Here is a 19286-nt window from a genome sequence, read left to right on the forward strand (position 1 = left end):
TGACTCTTGAGAGTCCCTTGGACTGCAAGGAGATCCACCCAGTCCATTCTGAAGGAGATCAGCCCTAGGATTTCTTTGGAAGGAATGATGCTGAAGCTGAAACTCCAGTACTTTGGCCACCTCATGCGAAGAGTTGACTCATTGGAAAAGACTCTGATGCTGGGAGGGATTGGGGGCAAGAGGAGAAGGGGACGACAGAGGATGAGATGGCTGGATGGCATCACTGACTCGATGGACGTGAGTCTGAGTGAACTCCGGGAGTTGGTGATGGACAGGGAGGCCTGGCGTGCTGCGATTCATGGGGTCACAAAGAGTCAGACACGACTGAGTGACTGAACTGAACTGAACTGAATCCTGTCCGATTCGGGTCCCACCCTTATGACCTCATCTAGCCTGAATTATAGTCATTCTTTCTTAATCTGTAGGGGATTGTTTCCAGGATCTTCCTTAGATACCAAAGTTCAAGAATGCTCAAGTTCCATTTATAAAATGGGGTAGTATCTGCATATAACCCACACTCATCCTATCATATAGGTTTTAAAAAACACTTATTTGGCTGTGCCAGGCCTTCGTTGTGACATGCGGTATCTTCAGCTGTGGCATGTGAACTCTTAGTCGCAGCATCTGGGATGTAGTTCCCTGAGCAGAGATTGAACCTGGGCCCCCTACGTTAGGAGCACGGAATCTCAGCCATTGGACCACCAGGGAGGTTCCTCATATACTTTAAATCATCTCTAGATTACTTATCATACCTAATACAATGTAAATGCTATGTAAATATTGTAAATACAACATGCATGCTATGTACATACTTCTGGTGTGCAGCAAATTCAAGTTTTGCTTTTTGGAACTTCCTGTTTTTCTTTTTTCCCCCAAAACATTTTCAGTTCATTGTTGGTTGAATCCACTGATACAAAATCCATGAATACAGAGGGCCAGCTATCTCTGTGGAGGCCCTGTCTCTAAATACAGTTAGACTGGGAATATTGACCTTAAAAATAAAAGTCAGCTATTTTACCAGCAAAGATGGACTTATTTGGAAATAGCAGAGACTTGCAATTCAGGAAGATCATGCTACAGCAGAAACTATGGGCAAGTCCAACAAACAAAGGAGAAGAATATTATTTTACAGAGAAAAAGGAGAGTTCAGAATGATGGTAATTTCTCACTGGCCAAGTGGCTGGGGTGGTGGATTTCTTGTAGGAGATTCCATGTTCCTCTTTTCCTGTTGGGGCTTATAACTGATGGTTCTTTTCTGTTGAGGATTTTTCTGCTGGTGTTTGAAACTGAAATGCTTCCTATAATTGCCTTGCACAGTTCTGCCTGAGAGCTCCCCCTTCTGGCTTCCTCGCTCCATTTTAATAAGGCTGGTAAAGGCTGCAGCCCATGGGCTCGCTAAATTGGACATGACTGAGCGACTTTACTTTCACTTTTCGCTTTCTTGCCTGGAGGATTCCACGGACGGGGGAGCCTGGTGAGCTGCTGTCTATGGGGTCGCACAGAGTCGGACACGACTGAAGTGACTTACCGAAAGAACCTGCCTGCCAGTGTAGGAGACATAAGAGATGTGGGTTCCATCCCTGGGTCAGGAAGATGCCCTGGAGGAGGGCATGGCAGCCCACTCCAGTGTTCTTGCCTGGATATTCACCTTTGTTAATGTTTTCAAGGATTATGGCTTCAACATGAGTCTGGGGAAACATATTTCAGTCCATAACTTTAATCAAAGATGTAAATATTCCAAAACCATAAAAGTACTTGTAAAATAGAGCAAATATTTTATATAATATGAGTTTGGGAAGGCCAAACATATTACAAAATCTACAGTTCATTAAATAAAAGTTTTAACTGCATTTTACAAAAATTCTATATGGTAAAAATCTTCAGATCAACAAATTAAGAGAAACATTTGCTACCTGGGTAATAGAAGGTTAATATTGTTACATTTAATTTCTCTGAAAAAATAAGATAAAAAACAGCCTCCCTTTTAAGAAAAAATAAAGCAGATAAAAAGGATCCTCCCTTTTTTTTAAAAAAGTGCACAACCGACATGAATAGGCAATCTGAAAAGGAGACATGTAAAGGGTCAAATATATGAAGAGACATTTAGCTTCAAAAATAATACAAGAGGAACTTCCTGGCGGTCCAGTGGTTAAGACCCTGCAGTTCCACTGCAGGAGGGGCTGCAGGTTTGATCCCTGGTCGGGGAACTAAGATCCTGCCAGCTGCATGGCATAGCCAAAAAAATAAAAAGAAAAAAGAAAATAACACAAGAATTATGCCTCCAAAAAACAGTGAGATGCACTTGGGGAAGGAAAAAACTGAGATCCAGACTATTGATGTTTTTAATTGTCGCTGAAATCCCATATCATTATCACCTGTTAAAGGAAGTGAGCAGTTTTTTGATAGTTGGAGTGGAAACCTACAGTCTTTCCAAAGAGTGGTTTGGAATATGTATCAGAATGTTCATTATACATACTCTGACCCAGCACTCTCTCTTCTAGGGATTACCCAAAGGAGACAATCTCACAATTAATGAAGGACTGTGAGAATTTCATCAGAACACTATTATAATGTCAAAAAATTATATTTTTGTCCATCAGTAGGGATTGGTTGGGCTTACCTGGTGGCTCAGACAGTAAAGAATCTGTCTGCAATGCAGGAGACCCGGGTTCAATCCCTGGGTCAGGAAGATCCCCTGGAGAAGGGAATGGCAACCCACCCCAGTATTCTTGCCTGTAGAATCCCATGGACAGAGGACCCTGGAGGGCTACAGTTCATGGGGTTGGAAAGAGTTACAGACAATTGAGCAACTAAGCATACACACGGATTGGTTAAATAGTGTCAACCAACAAAAAATTAATCAGAAAGAAAGGGAAGATTTTATTGGGACCGAATTGAGGATTATAACCCGGGAAGAGCACCTCAGAAAGCTCTGAGAACTGTTCTCAAATAATGTGTTATTGACAGTTTACATAATCCTGGTCTGCAAGTACAAAGTGGTGGGTCATGTGACCCCTATAAGGTCAAGAAGGAATGTTATCTTGGAGGAGTTGTCTTACTGATGCTTGTACATGAGTACATTGATGGTTGGATAGCGTCACCGACTCAATGGACATGAGTTTGAATAAACTCCGGGAGTTGGTGATGGACAGGGAGGCCTTGCGTGCTGCAGTCCACGGGGTCGCAAAGAGTCAGACACAACTGAGCGACTGAACTGAACTGAACTTGTTGATGCTAGGAGAATGTTGCACTTCATGGTTGAGCAGGTATTTCTGCCAAACGGGAGGTTTGTGCAATGCATCATACACAATGCAGTGGGGAGAGAGAGACAGCCAAATGGCAGAGAAAAATTTTTGTGTCTTAAGTTTTTCTTGTCTTGCCATAAAATACAAATTTTATTTCATCTAAGTTATATACAGACAGTGTTACACGGTATCATCTGATTAAATGATGTACATCTGTGTGCGCTGAGTGATTATAAAAGCACATTGCTGAACAGCATGTGAGATTATATGTACAAAGATGGGTAGTGAGATGTCGGTAAAGATGTTCACCAAATGTTCTCTCCAAATGGCAGGGTTTCTGTTGGTTTCTACTTCCATCTTTGTCTTTTGGGGTAATTTTACAAACAAATAAGGATTATTATTGTCATAAAGGCAGTAAAGCTATTTCCAAAAGTCAAGTTCTTCCTGGAAATCATGCCCCCTGCAGAAGTGCCGCCTCCCCTAGCACTCACTCACTCCCTCCTCTGAACTTCTTTTTCTTTTAGTTATTTATTTATTCATCTGTGTTGGGTCTTAGTTGCAGCACAAAGGATCTTTGTTGGGTTATGTGGGATATTTTATTGTGGTGCACAGACTCTCTGGTTGTGGCGGGCAGGCTTAGTTGCTTCATGGCATGAGGGATCTTAGTTCCCTGACCGGGAACTAAGATCTGCGTCCCCTGCAAGACGCCCCCTTCTTCAAACCTGCATCCCCTGCAAGGCGGATTTTCCACCACTGGCCCACCAGGAAGTCCCTCCTCTGGACTTCTTATCTGTGTAGTACGAGGGCATCTGAAGGGGGAGGGAGCCGCACGAGGTGACCTCCTAGTGCAGGAGACAGGAAAGGGGGCTCCTCTATCTGCTCCATGCAGGATCTCCCCGCCACACCGTCAGCCCAAGCCACTGTATTTCAAACCGGGGAGTGGTTTTTGACTACTGTCAGTTCAGTTGAACACTTTAATTATTTGTATGTGCATTATTCTTTTTGTATAGAATCTGTCTTCCTATCTCTTCAGGATTAACTGCCCAGTGCAAAATATGAGCATACTCTTATGGAAACACACTGCATAGAAATCATAACTTATATTCCAGATTGAAGTGGAAATTTGGTTGGGATTGTCTTTATACTAATCATTTCCTCCAGCAGCCTGGATAATCCAGAGCTGTTTGCTGGAGCCAGTGGTAAAGTGTCCAAAAGTTTTCTGACATAGCCCTTTGGGCATCAACATCGTGATTCTTGTTGCACGTGTGTGTTTGAACCAGGTGTTTTTTTCCTCATAATTCTTCTAATAGATACATCTTGAACACATTGTTGTTCAGTCACTAAGTTGTGTCTAATTCTTTGAGACCCCATGGACTACAGCATGCCAGATTCCCTGTCCTTCACCATCTCTCAGAGCTTGCTCAAACTCATGTCCATTGAGTTGGTGGTACCATTCAACCATCTCATCCTCTATTGCCCCCTTCTCCTCCTGCCTTCAATCTTTCCCAGCATGAGGGGCTTTTCCAATGAGTCAGATCTTCATATTAGGTGGCCAAAATATTGGATCTTCAGCCTCAAACCTTCCAATGAATATTCGGGACTGATTTCTTTTAGGATAGACTGGTTTGAAATCCTTGCAGTCCAAGGGACTCTCAAGAGCCTTCTCCAACACCGCAGTTTGAAAGCATCAGTTTTTCCGTGCTCAGCCTGTTCTTCATGGACCAGGTCTCACATCTGTACATGTTATCCTTATTTTTTACAGCATTTCCTAAGAGTTGCAGCTGCACTGCCAGTTTGTGAATTCTTTGGAAGGAAAAAAAATTTTTATGGTTTTATTTTGCCAGGAGATAAAACATGTACTATTAAGTTGGATCATGGAAAAACAAGAGAGTTCCAGAAAAACATCTATTTCTGCTTTATTGACTATGCCAAAGCCTTTGACTATGTGGATCACCATCAACTGTGGGAAATTCTAAAAGAGATGGGAATACCAGACCACCTGACCTGCCTCTTGAGAAACCTATATGCAGGTCAGGAAGCAACAGTTAGAACTGGACATGGAACAACAGACTGGTTCCAGATAGGAAAAGGAGTACGTCAGGGCTGTCTATTGTCACCCTGCTTATTTAACTTCTATGCAGAGTACATCATGAGAAACGTTGGGCTGGAAGAGACACAAGCTGGAATCATGATTGCCGGGAGAAGAATCAGTAACCTCAGATATGCAGATGACACCACCCTTATGGCAGAAAGTGAAGAGGAACTAAAAAGCCTCTTGATGAAAGTGAAAGTGGAGAGTGAAAAAGCTGGCTTAAAGCTCAACATTCAGAAAACGAAGATCATGGCATCTGGTCCCATCACTTCATGGGAAATAGATGGGAAACAGTGGAAACAGTGTCAGACTTTATTTTGGGGGGCTTCAAAATCACTGCAGATGGTGACTGCAGCCATGAAATTAAAAGACTCTTACTCCTTCAAAGGAAGGTTATAACCAACCTAGATAGCATATTGAAAAGCAGAGACATTACTTTGCCAACAAAGGTCCGTCTAATCAAGGCTATGGTTTTTCCAGTGGTCATGTATGGATGTGAGAGTTGGACTATAAAGAAAGCTGAGCGCCAAAGAATTGATGCTTTTGAAGTGTGGTGTTGGAGAAGACTCTTGAGAGTCCCTTGGACTGCAAGGAGATCCAACCAGTCCATCCTAAAGGAGATCAGTCCTGGGTGTTCATTGGAAGGACTAATGCTAAAGCTGAAAGTCCAGTACTTTGGCCACCTCATGCGAAGAGTTGACTCATTGGAAAAGACCCTGATGCTGGGAGGGATTGGGGGCAGGAGGAGAAGGGGACGACAGAGGATGAGATGGCTGGATAGCATCACGGACTTGATGGACGTGAGTCTGAATGAACTCCAGGAGTTGGTGATGGACTGGGAGGCCTGGTGTACTGCAGTTCACGGGGTCACAGAGTCGGAGCCGACTGAGTGACTGAACTGAACTGAAGTTTCTGAAGCCAACACAGAAAATTCTGAAGCCAACGTCAGTAGTTATTAAAACAAAAGAAGTAAGGCTTAAATATCATGATGTTCCCTGTGAATAAGTTTATAAAAAGCAAAATTGGGGAGATCTTCACATTCTGATAGATCACCGATGGATGGTTTAGAGGTTCTGGTGAAGTCCAGGAAAAGGGATATAATTAAGATAATAGGGACTTTCCTGGTGGTCAGGTGGCTAAGACTCCACACTCCCAATGCAGGTGACCGGGTTCAATCCCTGGTCAGGGACCTAGATCTCACGTGCCACACTGAGAGTTTGCATGCCACTCAGCCAAATAGATATTTTTTGAAAGATGTTAGATGATGTTCCAGTAGAAAGAATGGCATTTCTAAAAAGAAGTTGAACATAAATTATGTCATATGATCTCGCCCAAAGTCTAGAGGCAGGGCTTGTAGATTTTTGCCTTTTCCATGTGTCTCTTCTATACTCTGTGCAGCTCTGTCTTATTCCAGCTTCTGCCAGTTTAGCAGTTGAGGTTTAACCCTTGCCTTCATTTCCCCTTCCTCTACCAGAAACATTCGCAGCGCTTTCCCAGACGTTTAGACGTTAAATGATTCAGATGACAACATTCTACAATCAGATTTAGACATAAAATTAAGAACAGGGGTTATGAATGAACACCTCGAGAGATAGGTATCAGATAAAAGGAGAGAAATCTTTCAGTTAAATCAGAGAGGAGAATGTGAGTAGAACAAGAAGATGAAACATGCTTCCCAATTCAAGGGGACATTGTGGGCAAGGGCACCTCGGAGATCAAATTGCCCTGATCATTTCTGAGAGATTACTTCTTGCAAAAGGAGAAGGGGGCAGCAGAGGATGAGATGGTTACATAGCATCGCTGACTCAGTGGACATGAATTTGAGCAAACTCCAGGAGCCAGTGGAGGGCGGAGCAGCCTGATGTGCTGCAATCCATGGGGTTGCAAAGAAGCGGACACAGCTTAGTGACTAACAAAAACCACTTCATGTCTATGGCTCAAACAGCTCTCCCACACTACCAAAAAGTAGCCGAATGAATAATGAAATAATAATACATTGTGCATATAGTACATCTGTTGTGTCATTTAGCCGCCGACTACCAGGTGTCGCTGATTCCACAGGAGTGGACACTGACTGGCCAGATGACAGAGCTCAGCAGCGCTGAGTGCAGCCCGTCTGGGACGTTGTCTTTTGACTCATAAGCCCCTGCTTCCTTTCTGAGATGCTGCTAGCTTTCTAGAATCACTGGAGCTAGAACCCACTTGTTATGTTCATCTTTCATTCTGACATCAGTCCCAGGAGACCCTCCAGTGACTCACTAGCTTCTGTCACCACATAAATCACTCTCTTGGTGAGCTTGCAGAATGACTGAATTTTGGCTTCCTGTGTGGGAAATTGTGATGTGTCAAAGCTGAGAGGCGGTCAGAGTCATGTAGAACACATACCAACCTGTTAAAAGGGTTTGGTTAAATCAAGATCCAGGGTGGACCTGGGTTAATCACTCTAAACGAACTGAGAGCTTTGCAGTTTCTGATGGTGAAAGCCATGTAATAGTAAGCTCTTACTTAGATTAACTTGGGGATATTAAAACTCTCTTTCAAGTATCTCAGAATTACCTCTTAATATGTAATCAACATTTACAGTAGGTCCTTGTTGGTTATCAGTTTTAAGTATAGCAGTGTGTACATGTCAAGCCCAAACTCCTAATCTATCCTTCCCACCCACCCTTCCCTGCTGGTGACCATAAATTCATTCTCCAAGTCTGTGAGTCTGTTTCTGTTTTAAGTTCATTCGTATTATTTTTTTTTTTAGACTCTGCATATAAGCAATATCATGTGATGTTTATCTTTCTGTGTCTGACTTACTCACTTAGTATGATAATATCTAGGCCCATCTGTGTTGCTGCAAATGTGCGATCAACTTTGGATGTGAAAAAACCTGTATGCTGGTGATAGTGAACAGCAGCTGATTCGTTAGTCTGGACATTTGACTTTAGAATTCAGAGAAGGACTCTCTGTTATATTATCATGTATTCACACATATCTCCCACCCCCTCTGGTTTCCTCCAGGAATAACCTTACTCCCTACTAGATGCTAGTTGTGGCCTAGGACCCAATGATTGAGAATTTCCAATATTGATCTAGTCAATACACAACATTTGCTGGAAACCACTAGAAGCCAAACGTCTGCTGTATCAGAATACTGTGGACTTCAGTGACTCAAACAGTAGAAATTCATTGTTCACAGCTCTGTAGGCTGGGAAGTCTGAGATCAGGGTACCAACAGTCAGGTTCTGGTGAGGCCTCTCTTCTAGGCTTACAAATGGCTACCCTCTTTTGACCTCACATGGAAGGGAGGGAGAGAGAGACCTTTTCTCTCATAAGAGCACTAATTTTTATCACCTACCAGGGTTCTTGGCCTCTTTAATCAATAGAAATTGATCAGAGGCCAGACAAGAAATTCAAGCAAGGCTTTTCTGGGGCTCCTGCTGCAGCTGGTGGTGGGGGTCTAGAGGAGAGAAGTAACAGGTTTCCTTGCTTCCTCACTCTCCTAGGCGGGGCAAGCCGGCTCCTTACATGGGGTGAGGGGTGGAGCCAGAGGGCTGGTTTAGGAGGTTTGCCCACCGCTTTGGTGCTGTTGTGTGCAAGAGGCATGCGCAGTACCCAGCTTTTGCTCCCAACACCCTGTTTTTGTTCCCAACTCTTCAGGAGCGGCAGTTTGGTTTTGGTCTTTTCCTATCTTGTGTCCATAATTTGCCCCAGCTGTACATTGTAGCACATTTATTTTTAGTCCCTTATAGTTTCTTTGTCTTTCTGTGCTCAAGGAAACCAGGTGTGAATATTGCAGCAAAGGGTCCCGAGTCCCAGCCCATCTCAGTTCCATTCATGAAGTTCCAACTGTCATGACCTAATTATCTACCAAAGGTCCCATCTCCATGGCGCTGGAGATTTTGGTTTCACTTATAAACTTAGGGGGTTGGGAGGAGGACACACACATTCAGCCTGCTGCTGCTAAGTCAAGTCAGTCGTGTCCGACTCTGTGGGACCCCATAGACTGCAGCCCACCAGGCTCCCCCATCCCTGGGATTCTTGAGGCGAGAACACTGGAGTGGGTTGCCATTTCCTTCTCCAATGCCTGAAAGTGAAAAGTGAAGGTAGTCACTCAGTCGTGTCGGACTTTTCGCAACCCCATGGACTGCAGCCTATCAGGCTCCTCCATCCATGGGATTTTCCAAGCAAGAGGACTGGAGTGGGGTGCTATTGCCTTCTCCCACATTCAGCCTATAGCATCATTATTTGAAAGTATCTCGAGAATGGCCTTAAAACTGGTGTTAGGACTTCCCTGGAAGTCCAGTGGTTAAGACTGCGCTTCCAGGGCAGGAGGTCCAGGTTCAATCCCTTTCGATCCCTGGTTGGGTAATTAAGATCCCACATGCCTTAGGGACAAAAAAAAAAAAAAAAAAAAAAAAAACCCAAAGCCTAAAACAAGCAATATTGTAACAAATTCAATAAATTCTTTAAAAATAATAAAATTAAAAAATAATAAGTATTAGTCACTCAGTCGTGTCCGACTCTTTGTGACCTGATGAGCTGTAGGCTCCTCTGTCCATGGGATTTTCCAGGCAAGAACAATGGAATGGGTTGCCATTTCCTTCTCCAGGGGATCTTCCTGACCCGAATATCAAACCCCAGTCTCCCACCTTGCAGGCAGATTCTTTAAAAAACAAAACAAAACTGGTGTGTTCATCTCAAATAATATCCAACATTAGAAGAAAGAAAAAGAATTCACAAGGATTCACCCTGTAGCTTTAGCTCAGAATTCAGAGGTGAGGCATAGACCTGTAATATCCTCAGGGTTTTATTAGGCAAATGATTTCTTCTGTTGGCACTTGTATCAGATTTGACCTTGTGAAAGTTATCGGTGCACAGTGGGGGATGCAACCTGGCTGTACTCTTGACTCTAATCCCGCTTTGTTTTCTTGGTGGGGAAGGGAGGAACAGGCAGGGCCATCAAGAATGCCTGTGCTCTGTTCCAAGTAGTATTGTTAAATAGACCGGGATTGCTGAAAAATAGTTGTGAGTCGCTATACTTTAGATGCAAAGGATAAATGCAGTGGGTGTCACAGCCAGAATAGTAATTATGTCATCTGTCTTGTCCTAGAATGTGACTTAGTAATTGCAACATTTTCTCCCCATCATTGAAGCTTGTAATTATAGTGCAACAAATGGGCTTATGTGCTAACTTGAGCTGTTTTAATCACCTCTTTTACTCTGAAATGTAATGGTAAAATTCCACAGTTGTTCCCTAGCTCCCAATTCTTTTCTCTTTTCAACATCTGTTATCATGTAACTCTTAACACTTCAGTACTAAGGAGAGGAGGCAGAGATGCTCTGGGCATTTTGTAACAGAGGACTTGAAGACAAAGCCGACTTCAGGCTTGATAAGAAAACATAAACAGTAACAGAGTTTTAAATTTCAGAATGAAGATCTCTCTTTGAAAGTAAATTGTCTATTTTATGTTTCAAAGATGGCAGATGTTTCTAGGATATGGTGAAGTCTGCATGTGATATTTTATATACACTGAAGGAAGCTTTGAACCATAAAAATCAATCTAGGGCTGATTAAGGAAACCCTCCCTTTCAATCTAAGGAGTGGGTTTTTAGTTTAATTAACGCCCAGATCCTAAACTGTGTGTTAGGGCGTCACCTTTCCTGCGGAAGGCTCATCAGGATGATCATTACATGTGTGAATCTTTTCAGATCCCATCACAGCAAGCTTCAGGGGTTATCCAAGATACTTTGGTTACACAGGAGTAAAGGGCCCTTGGACATTGCATGAAATAAAGCTGATGGCGAAGGTGGGGAAAGGTGGGAAACTCCTTTTGTTGTAAAATGACTTGACATGCTTATACTGTGCTGTGGGATGTTCTCAATAATTTGAGTGCATTTATAAAACTAATACTGTGTGGAGCCGACCCAGATCCATGCAAAACTGGGTGCTGATCGCTTGGTACCAGTACTAACAATTCTGGTTTCATTCTTGTAGTACAGGTGCTCCAGATGGAACTCTGCAATCCAGAGGCGTGTAGATATAACTAAGCAAACACTTATGTGACCCTGAAACAACAAAGCGGGGCATTCTAAGAACAGCGTGTTTTCTTGAAAGAAAAACTATGGCATCAGGCGCAGTATCACCTTTGATAGATGATAGAAAAAGCCCTAGGTTAGACCTGCTTAGAGCTAGCGAGGCCACATGTCAATGGCATGGTTGTAGACCCGGGGCTGTGAGGGGAGCAAATGCACAACCCTGAGACCGGAAGGAGACCGGTCCTAACTCACCTCTGCAGGGCGACCCCTAAAGCCCCATTTTTTGAACCCCTCCTCCCATGCCTTGGCCTGATGGTTGAGGATGCAGCGCCCCCTTGCGGTGCAGTAGCTCTCAGAAAATTAGTCAATCTGCCCACAATGCGGAGAAGGCGATGGCGCCCCACTCCAGTACTCTTGCCTGGAAAATCCCATGGACGGAGGAGCCTGGTAGGCTGCAGTCCATGGGGTCGCTAAGAGTCGGACACGACTGAGCGACTTCACTTTCACTTTTCACTTTCATGCATTGGAGAAGGAAATGGCAACCACTCCAGTGTTCTTGCCTGGAGAATCCCAGGGACGGGGGAGCCTGGTGGGTTGCCATTTATGGGGTCGCATAGAGTCAGACACGACTGAAGCAGCTTAGCAGCAGACCACAATGAGTGGATGTTGACAAGCATCTGAACAAGTAAACGGATCAAGAGGAAGGAAGCTGTAATAATATTTAGCAAACCAAAAAGCCAAAAAAAAAAGTGATAATATTTAGTAAACCAAAACCCAAAAAATATCTGCTAATGATATTTGCAAACTTCAGACCAGCTGGATCCTGTTAGTAGGTAAGCTGAAGAAAATTAAAATGTTTTGATATAATTTGGACATAGGTGGAGTTGAAGCTGGCAATGCCAAACCAAAGGTAGTTAGCACCATCCGTTGACAGGCAGAGGGCAAGGTGTTTGTAGAGAAGATGCTGAAGCAAAGCACTGTTTAACTGCTTAAGCAGTTGCGTTAGGTGGGAAAGCCTGGCTGGTTGTTTGTGGTGGTCTTAAGTTTCACTTTTTCAAGTTCTCTGGCTTAGGCATTAGTTTACAAAGGCTGTGCTGTGCACAGTTATATCCAGCTCTTTGGGACCCTGTGGACTGTAGCCCGCCTGGCTCTTCTAGTCCATGGGATGTTCCAGGCAAGAATACTGGAGTGGGTTGCCATTTTCCTCCTCCAGGGGATCTTTCCGACCCAGGGACTGAACCTGGGTCTCTTGTAGCTCCTGCCTTGGCAGGCAGATTCTTGACCACTAGCACCACCTGGGAAACCCTTAGTTTAAAAATGCTGCTACTAAGGAATTAGCGCCACCCCAGTGTAACAGCATCCTTGTTTATATACTAACAGCATGCAGGTCACAGCCTAGAGGAAGGAGTCTCAGAGGAACGTTGGCGCATCCATCCAGGCCAGGGCAAAGGAAGAGGAAGCCAGTCCCAGCTGCTGACACTCAACTGTTGTGGTTTTCTTGGCAAGATTGTCCATGGGGGGCTTCCCTGGTGGTCTAGTGGTTAAGATCCCATGCTGACAATGCTGTGGGTGCAGGTTCAATCCCTGATCAGAGAACTAAGATCCGACATGCCGTGCAGCATGACCAAAAGGTTATTTTTAAATTGTCCCTGGATTAAACAAATGACCTAAGAAATTTTAGTTGCAGGACTTCTCCTTCTGGTCACATGAGTTCCCAGGTAGCTGGTCTACAAAGAGAGTGTGCTGGCCCAGCAGACAAGAACTTTCCAGGCCACCTTCCAGGTACAGTTTTCATGAACAGTTAATCAGGCAGCTACTGTAGTGTTTAGCTTCTGTAGCCAGACCACTTAGCTTCAGTCCTGGTCTCTCTCTTACCAGTTGTATGAACTTGGACAGATTTCTTAACTTTCATGCCTTAGTTTCCTCATCTGTAAAGTGACTTTAACAATAGTATTTAGAATAATTAAATGAGGCCGGACATATAATGGGGCTTCCCCAGTGGCTCAGTTCAGTTCAGTCGCTCAGTCGTGTCCGACTCTTTGCACCCCCATGGGCTGCAGCACACCAGACTTCCCTGTCCACCACCAACTCCCGGAGCTTACTCAAACTCACGTCCTTCGAGTTGGTGATGCCATCCAACCATCTCATCCTCTGTCGTCCATCTCTCCTCCTGCCTTCAATCTTTCCCAGCATCAGGGTCTTTCCCAATGAGTCAGTTCTTTGCATCAGATGGCCAAAGTATTGGAGCTTCAGCTTCAGCATCAGTCCTTCCAATGAATAGTCAGGACTGATTTCCTTTTGGATTGGCTGGTTTGATCTCCTTAGAGTCCAAGGGACTCTCAAGAGTCTTCTCCAACACCACAGTTCAAAAACATCAATTCTTTGGTGCTCAGCTTCCTTAATGGTCCAACTCTTACATCCATATATGACTACTGGAAAACCCATAGCTTTGGCTCAGTGGTAAAGAATCTGCCTGCCAAGGCAGGAGATGCAAGAGACGTGGGTTTGATCGCTGGGTCAGGAAGATGCCCTGGAGGAGGAAATGGCAACCCACTCCAAATTTCTTACCTGGAGAGTTCCATGGACAGAGAAGCCTGGCAGGCTACAGTCCATGGGGTCACAGAGAGGTGGGCACGACTGGGCATGCATACACACACAAGACATATGACAATGTGTTTAGCCCAGGGCTTGGCACATATTAATAGTAAGGACTCAGCTCATGTCAACTATTATTTTGATTAATGATTTTATACAGTTGTCTCTCGAACTTGTTTAATATGAATCTGCCACAAGATATGAGCCATTCTTGGCTTGCTAGAAAATCATGTCTCTGGGTTCAGTTGGCTGGAACCAGCCTCTGGATAAAAGGGGCAGGTTTACCAGGGTAACTGCCACCATATGGAACTGGATGGGTTGGGGTACTCAGACACCTCTGTCTCCAAAGCCCTGCAGAGGTGTGCAGCTGTGCTTTTGTGATGTTTTAGCACACCTGGATTGTTTTAGTAATGTTACAATTTTTGAGTCTTCTCAGACCCCTGGAAAGCAAAAGTCTTGCCTTATTTTTTCCCCTATAGCCTCTCAATTAGTCAAAAGATTGACACACAGCTTCCTAGATGAAATTGTAAGGTTTATAGAGAATTCAGAATGAATGGAAGCATGTCCTTGTCCCCAGAAGTGAAATAGATGGGAAAAATGAAAACTAGAGATAGGGGATGATGATAAGACTTTAGAAAATATATATTTTTATTTATTTATTTATCTTTGGCTGTCCCGGATCTTAGTTGTGGCATTTGAACTCCTAGTTGCAGCATGTGGGATCTAGTTCACTGCCCAGGGATCAAACCTGACCCCCTGTATTGGGAGCATGGAGTTTTAGCCACTGGACCAGCAAGGAAGTCCCAAGACATTCTTAAATGAAGCATCTGGAAGAACTCACTGAAGTTAGAGCTAAGAGGACCTGGCTCTTAGGGGAGGAAGATAGATGCTCGGACTTCTCCACCTTCTTGCGCACGCTGGCCTGGGGAGTGGTGAAGACCGGTTCGCAGTGGTTGTGGGAGGAGCTGTTGGGTAAATTCTGTGATCACCCTAACACAGTGGCCATGGAGAAGACCGCTTGCCTCTGTGGGCTGAAGGAGATGCCTGGAGTAGAGAGGAGGGGATTGCGACCCAGGCAGTCAGGGGAGAGCCCTTGGCTTTGGTTCAGAAGGTGACAAGCCTGATGCCAGGCTCAGGCTCCACACCCAAGCACTCACAGTGTGATTCTGGGTTTTTGTATGTCTATCAAGAGTTTTTTAAAAAAATACATTTATTTATTTGGCTGCACCAGGTCTTTGCTGTGGCGCACAGGATCTTTTAGTGGTGGCACATGACTCTAATAATAGTTGCAGTATGTGGAATTAAGTTCCCTGCCCGGGAATCAAACCCAGGCCCCCTGCGTTGGGAGTGCAGCCTCTTAGCCACTGGGCCACCAGCAAAGTCCCTCCATGACGCCTTTGTGGGCTTCAGAGTCAGCTTCCCTGCTCCTGTTCTCTAGTCCCTCGTGGTGGCCTCATAGGTCCCCTGCAGGCCTGTATTTGTGTCCTCCACCTCACCTGGGAGATCCCTGTATGGGTGTCCTGTAAATCAGCGCCAACTTCATTCTCATCCAACCCAGCACCCACTTTATTTAGGCTCTGCAGTACTGCCATGGTGCTATCGGAGCTAAAACTACAGACGTTTAGAGTAAACAGGACCTTGGAGATAGCTAACTCTCCCAATGTTATAAATGAGGACGCTAAAGCTCAGAGAATTTGAGTGACTTACCTCGAGTTGCACAGTCATCTTGGGGCCAAGATGGACAGGGAAGCCTGATGCTCCATTCCACACTCCCAGCAAATGTAAACTTCGTCTGGATTTAGGTTGAGTCAGTGGCTCAACTTTTAGTTGTTTCATCAGAAGGAAACATTTATTACGTATCTCTACTAAAATTGTTTGTTATATTCTAGCCACTGCTGAAATAGGTCGATCTGGGCTGGAAATTAGAAGACTTCCTATAAAATTTTGGAAGAGGGGCCGGTTTTTTTTTTTCTAAGTTTTGAGTGTTGGCGACATTGTTTTTGTTTTGTTTTTGATATTTATTTATTTGGCTGCACCAGGCCTTAGTTGTGGCCGGCGAGGCTTTTATTAATAGTTGCAGCATATGAACTCTTAGCTGCAGCATGGAAGGTCTAGTTCCTTGACCAGCGATTGAACCCCGGCCCCCAGCATTGGGAATGCGGAGTCTTAGCCGCTCGGCCACTAGGGAAGTACCAACAGCCAATTTTTAAAACCTGGATGGAAGGTGTATGGCTTGTGTGTACTGGGGGCCCTCAAACATTTTTCATTCACCTGCAGCGTGTTTATCATTCTGGGGAAGATTTAGACACTAATTGCAAAAAAAGGATTCCTTTTGACTGCCATATACTTACTGCAGCCTGTAGCCTCCAATAGGCACTTACAGGCAGAACAAGCTAACCGGCAGGATGATTTGATACGCAGACCAGTCATTTGCTGGACTCGTGACCTAGACCACGGGCCCAGTGAGCTGGTCCCTTCCTCCTCTTAGCAAATGCTTCCCAGCGCCTTGCCTACTCCCACCTGCTTCTCCCCTGGACCTCCTGGAGATTACCTGGAAGATAATTTGATCCACAGCTGCCAAGTGTCAACAGGCTCCAGAGAAGCCTGAAAGGAAAAGCAAAGAGGTTTCTGGTGAGGAGCAACTCTCTCCTCGGGAGTGGCCATTCCAAGTTCAGTGTGGGCTTGTGTGTGGCTTATGTGTGTGTTTCTCTGTAACGTGCTCATGATCTGTGTTCTCCTGCGGAGGATCAATTGCCTGCGTTGGTCATGAGAGTGGATTGCAGTAAAACAATAACACTAATAATAATAATTACAACCACATTGGCTTGGCCAGGGCCAAAAATTGGCTTTATCTTTCTAGAGGTAGTTTTACAGAGTCACTAGTGAGGCTCCTGGCCTGGAGCCTTCGCTCATCACTCAGTTCCGAGTAGGACTAGATGTCTAGACCTTCCTGATGGTGCCTCATACCTCTCCTGGTATTGATCTACACCTCTACTGGGTGGCACCTCTTTCTGTCACCTAGTCCAAGCTTGTACTGCTTGACCCATGACAGGCCACTAAGTCGAGAAACGAGTTGTCGGGGCAAAGAAGAGTGACTTTATTCGGACAGCCAGCAGATAGAGAAGATGGTGGACTGGTCTCCCAAAGAACCATCTTCCTTGAATTAGAACTCAGGTTTCATTTATACTAAAGGAGGAGAGAGGGTGGCTGGTTATTGCGAAATTTCTTGGTATTGGAATCCTTTGTTCTCACAGCTGTCCACGTAGCTCTGGTCACAATATTCCCCAAAACCTCCAACAAGATAAATGCTCTTCTCTGTCTGCAACTTTCTATCTCTCTGTGAATGGAAAAGTGTTATACTTTTAAAGGTCAGAGCCTTGAGAATGGGCTCTCCTGTATATTTCAGGAGGAGCATTCTTTTATGAAAGATACAGAGCCTGCATGACAAAGCACAGATAACAGAGCCCAAGGGTTAGAGCTAAAGGAATAGATCCAATATGGAGTCAGGCTTGTTCTTCTCTATTACATATCCTCAGAGGCAACTTTCAAATCCCATCTCCTTTGGATTTGCACAAGCCCTCTCTCCAGGCCTCGGAATGGCCTTGTCACTGGCAGTGCGTGCAGCCCAGCCTATCCTCAGGCTTGTCCACTCTCCAGACCGACACCTCCGCCTTGGACCCACCGTGAACTGGCCTCTAACCCTGCACCTGTGCTGTGTACCCCCCAGGTCTCCCAGGCAGCGGCGGACCTCCTGGCCTACTGTGAAGCTCATGTGCGGGAGGACCCTCTCATCATCCCAGTGCCTGCGTCAGAAAACCCCTTCCGAGAGAAGAAGTTCTTTTGTACCATCCTCTGACTCTATTTGTTATGAAAACGTCTCCTTTTCTGTCTGTGAAATCCCTGGTAGAGACCGCGCATGCTCTTAGCTTTAGGGAGCTCTGCCCACACTCACCCCTGCCCAACCAGCGTTATGCCGCTGCCTGTCTTTTCATTGGTTTTCTTCATTGTCTGCAGTTTCACCTTTTCTTTTCATGTTTCTGTTATTTTCATTATTAGAAAAGAAAATACACATTTTTTATAGCCAAATAACAAATGTGCCAAATTAAAAATAAGTATGGGTGTAAGGGCTTACATTTTTTAAACATCAGTTCCCAAGTTTATTTACATCAAGTTTATACATTTCAGTGGATAATTTATTGGGAAGAGAAAAGATACTCAACAAGCCCCCCATTTACCTATCATTCAGTATCAAATTAGAGCATTTTGACCAACTGAAGTCCATGGGTAAAGGTTCCGTCTCTCTTCCTGGAGAAAGTTCTGGAAGTTTTCTATTTCCTGCTTTTCCATCATCCTGTTTGAAAAAGAAAGAACCCACATGACTGGATGGTTTTCCAAATAGGGTCATCTGGGACCCTGAGACTCAGCCCCAGATAGAGAGCCCAGACCCCTGTTTCCCACCGATTGTCATTGATTCCCTTTGTAGGTGGCCCTTCTGCAAATGTAGGTATTGGGTAGATATTGGGGTGAGCTACCTGTAAATGTGCCCCCGCTACTGCTCTTTACGTGCTCCAGCCAAGCAGGCCAGGGGCACACTTCTTCTCTCCAGATACCACTTCATCCTGCCTCCTCCTATTCTGGCTCCTGCCCTGCAGGGGCTGCATTAATAAGGGCCTGTTCTGGGCGCAGCACTGGGCCCTGCAGGGTTTCACCTGGGTGGCCCCTGCCCCAGAGGAGCGAGTCAGGGGCGCAACTCACCACGTAGCATCCGTGATCGAAGCAGTCACATGTACCCACCTACTTAATCCTCCAACAATACACATCTGTTCTAAAAAGAGGAAAACTGAGGCACAGAGAGACCGTGTAGTTTCCCCAAAGCTATAGATAGTAAGCCAGAAGGCTGGGACCTGAGTGCAGACAGTCTGACTCCTAAGCCCCTGCGTTCCACTGTCTTCCAGCCCCACCTGTTTGCAGGTAGGTAGGGAGACCTGAAACGGCCTGAGCCGTGTGCCATGAAGCACCATCGCTGGGGCCTGCTCAGCAGCACACTTCTCTTCCCATCTTCCCTGGGAGCAGACATGTCAGTCCCATATTCTGACAGCTTATGGAAAATGATATGTGGCTGCCCATGTGGAAGGCTAGACAGCTTTTGATTTTTCTGAGACAAACTTGCAGGTTCCACCTAAAACAAACTCCTATCACTCCAATAAAGGAAGGGAGTCAACCACAGGGCAGAGAGTGAGTGCTCTGTCCAGGTTTGCCCTGTTCCATTTGTTTGGGAACTTCTACCCCAGCTCTGGCAGTGGCCACACTGTGTGATTCTAGGCAAG

At 44.9% G+C, this 19286-nt stretch overlaps 1 protein-coding gene across 1 annotated transcript in view; it reads left to right on the forward strand.

The window, feature by feature from the left end:
- GNG4 (G protein subunit gamma 4) overlaps positions 1 to 18027 on the forward strand; it is a 35519-nt gene extending 17492 nt beyond the window's left edge. Inside the window, exon 3 of the mRNA XM_052641001.1 lies at positions 17687 to 18027. Coding sequence (XP_052496961.1) covers positions 17687 to 17815 — 129 coding nt within the window. The 3' untranslated portion in view covers positions 17816 to 18027. The remainder of the gene's footprint in view (positions 1 to 17686) is intronic.
- Positions 18028 to 19286: the final 1259 nt, after the last annotated feature.

Source organism: Budorcas taxicolor, chromosome 5 (genome assembly GCF_023091745.1).
Source record: "Budorcas taxicolor isolate Tak-1 chromosome 5, Takin1.1, whole genome shotgun sequence".
Classification (NCBI taxonomy): domain Eukaryota; kingdom Metazoa; phylum Chordata; class Mammalia; order Artiodactyla; family Bovidae; genus Budorcas; species Budorcas taxicolor.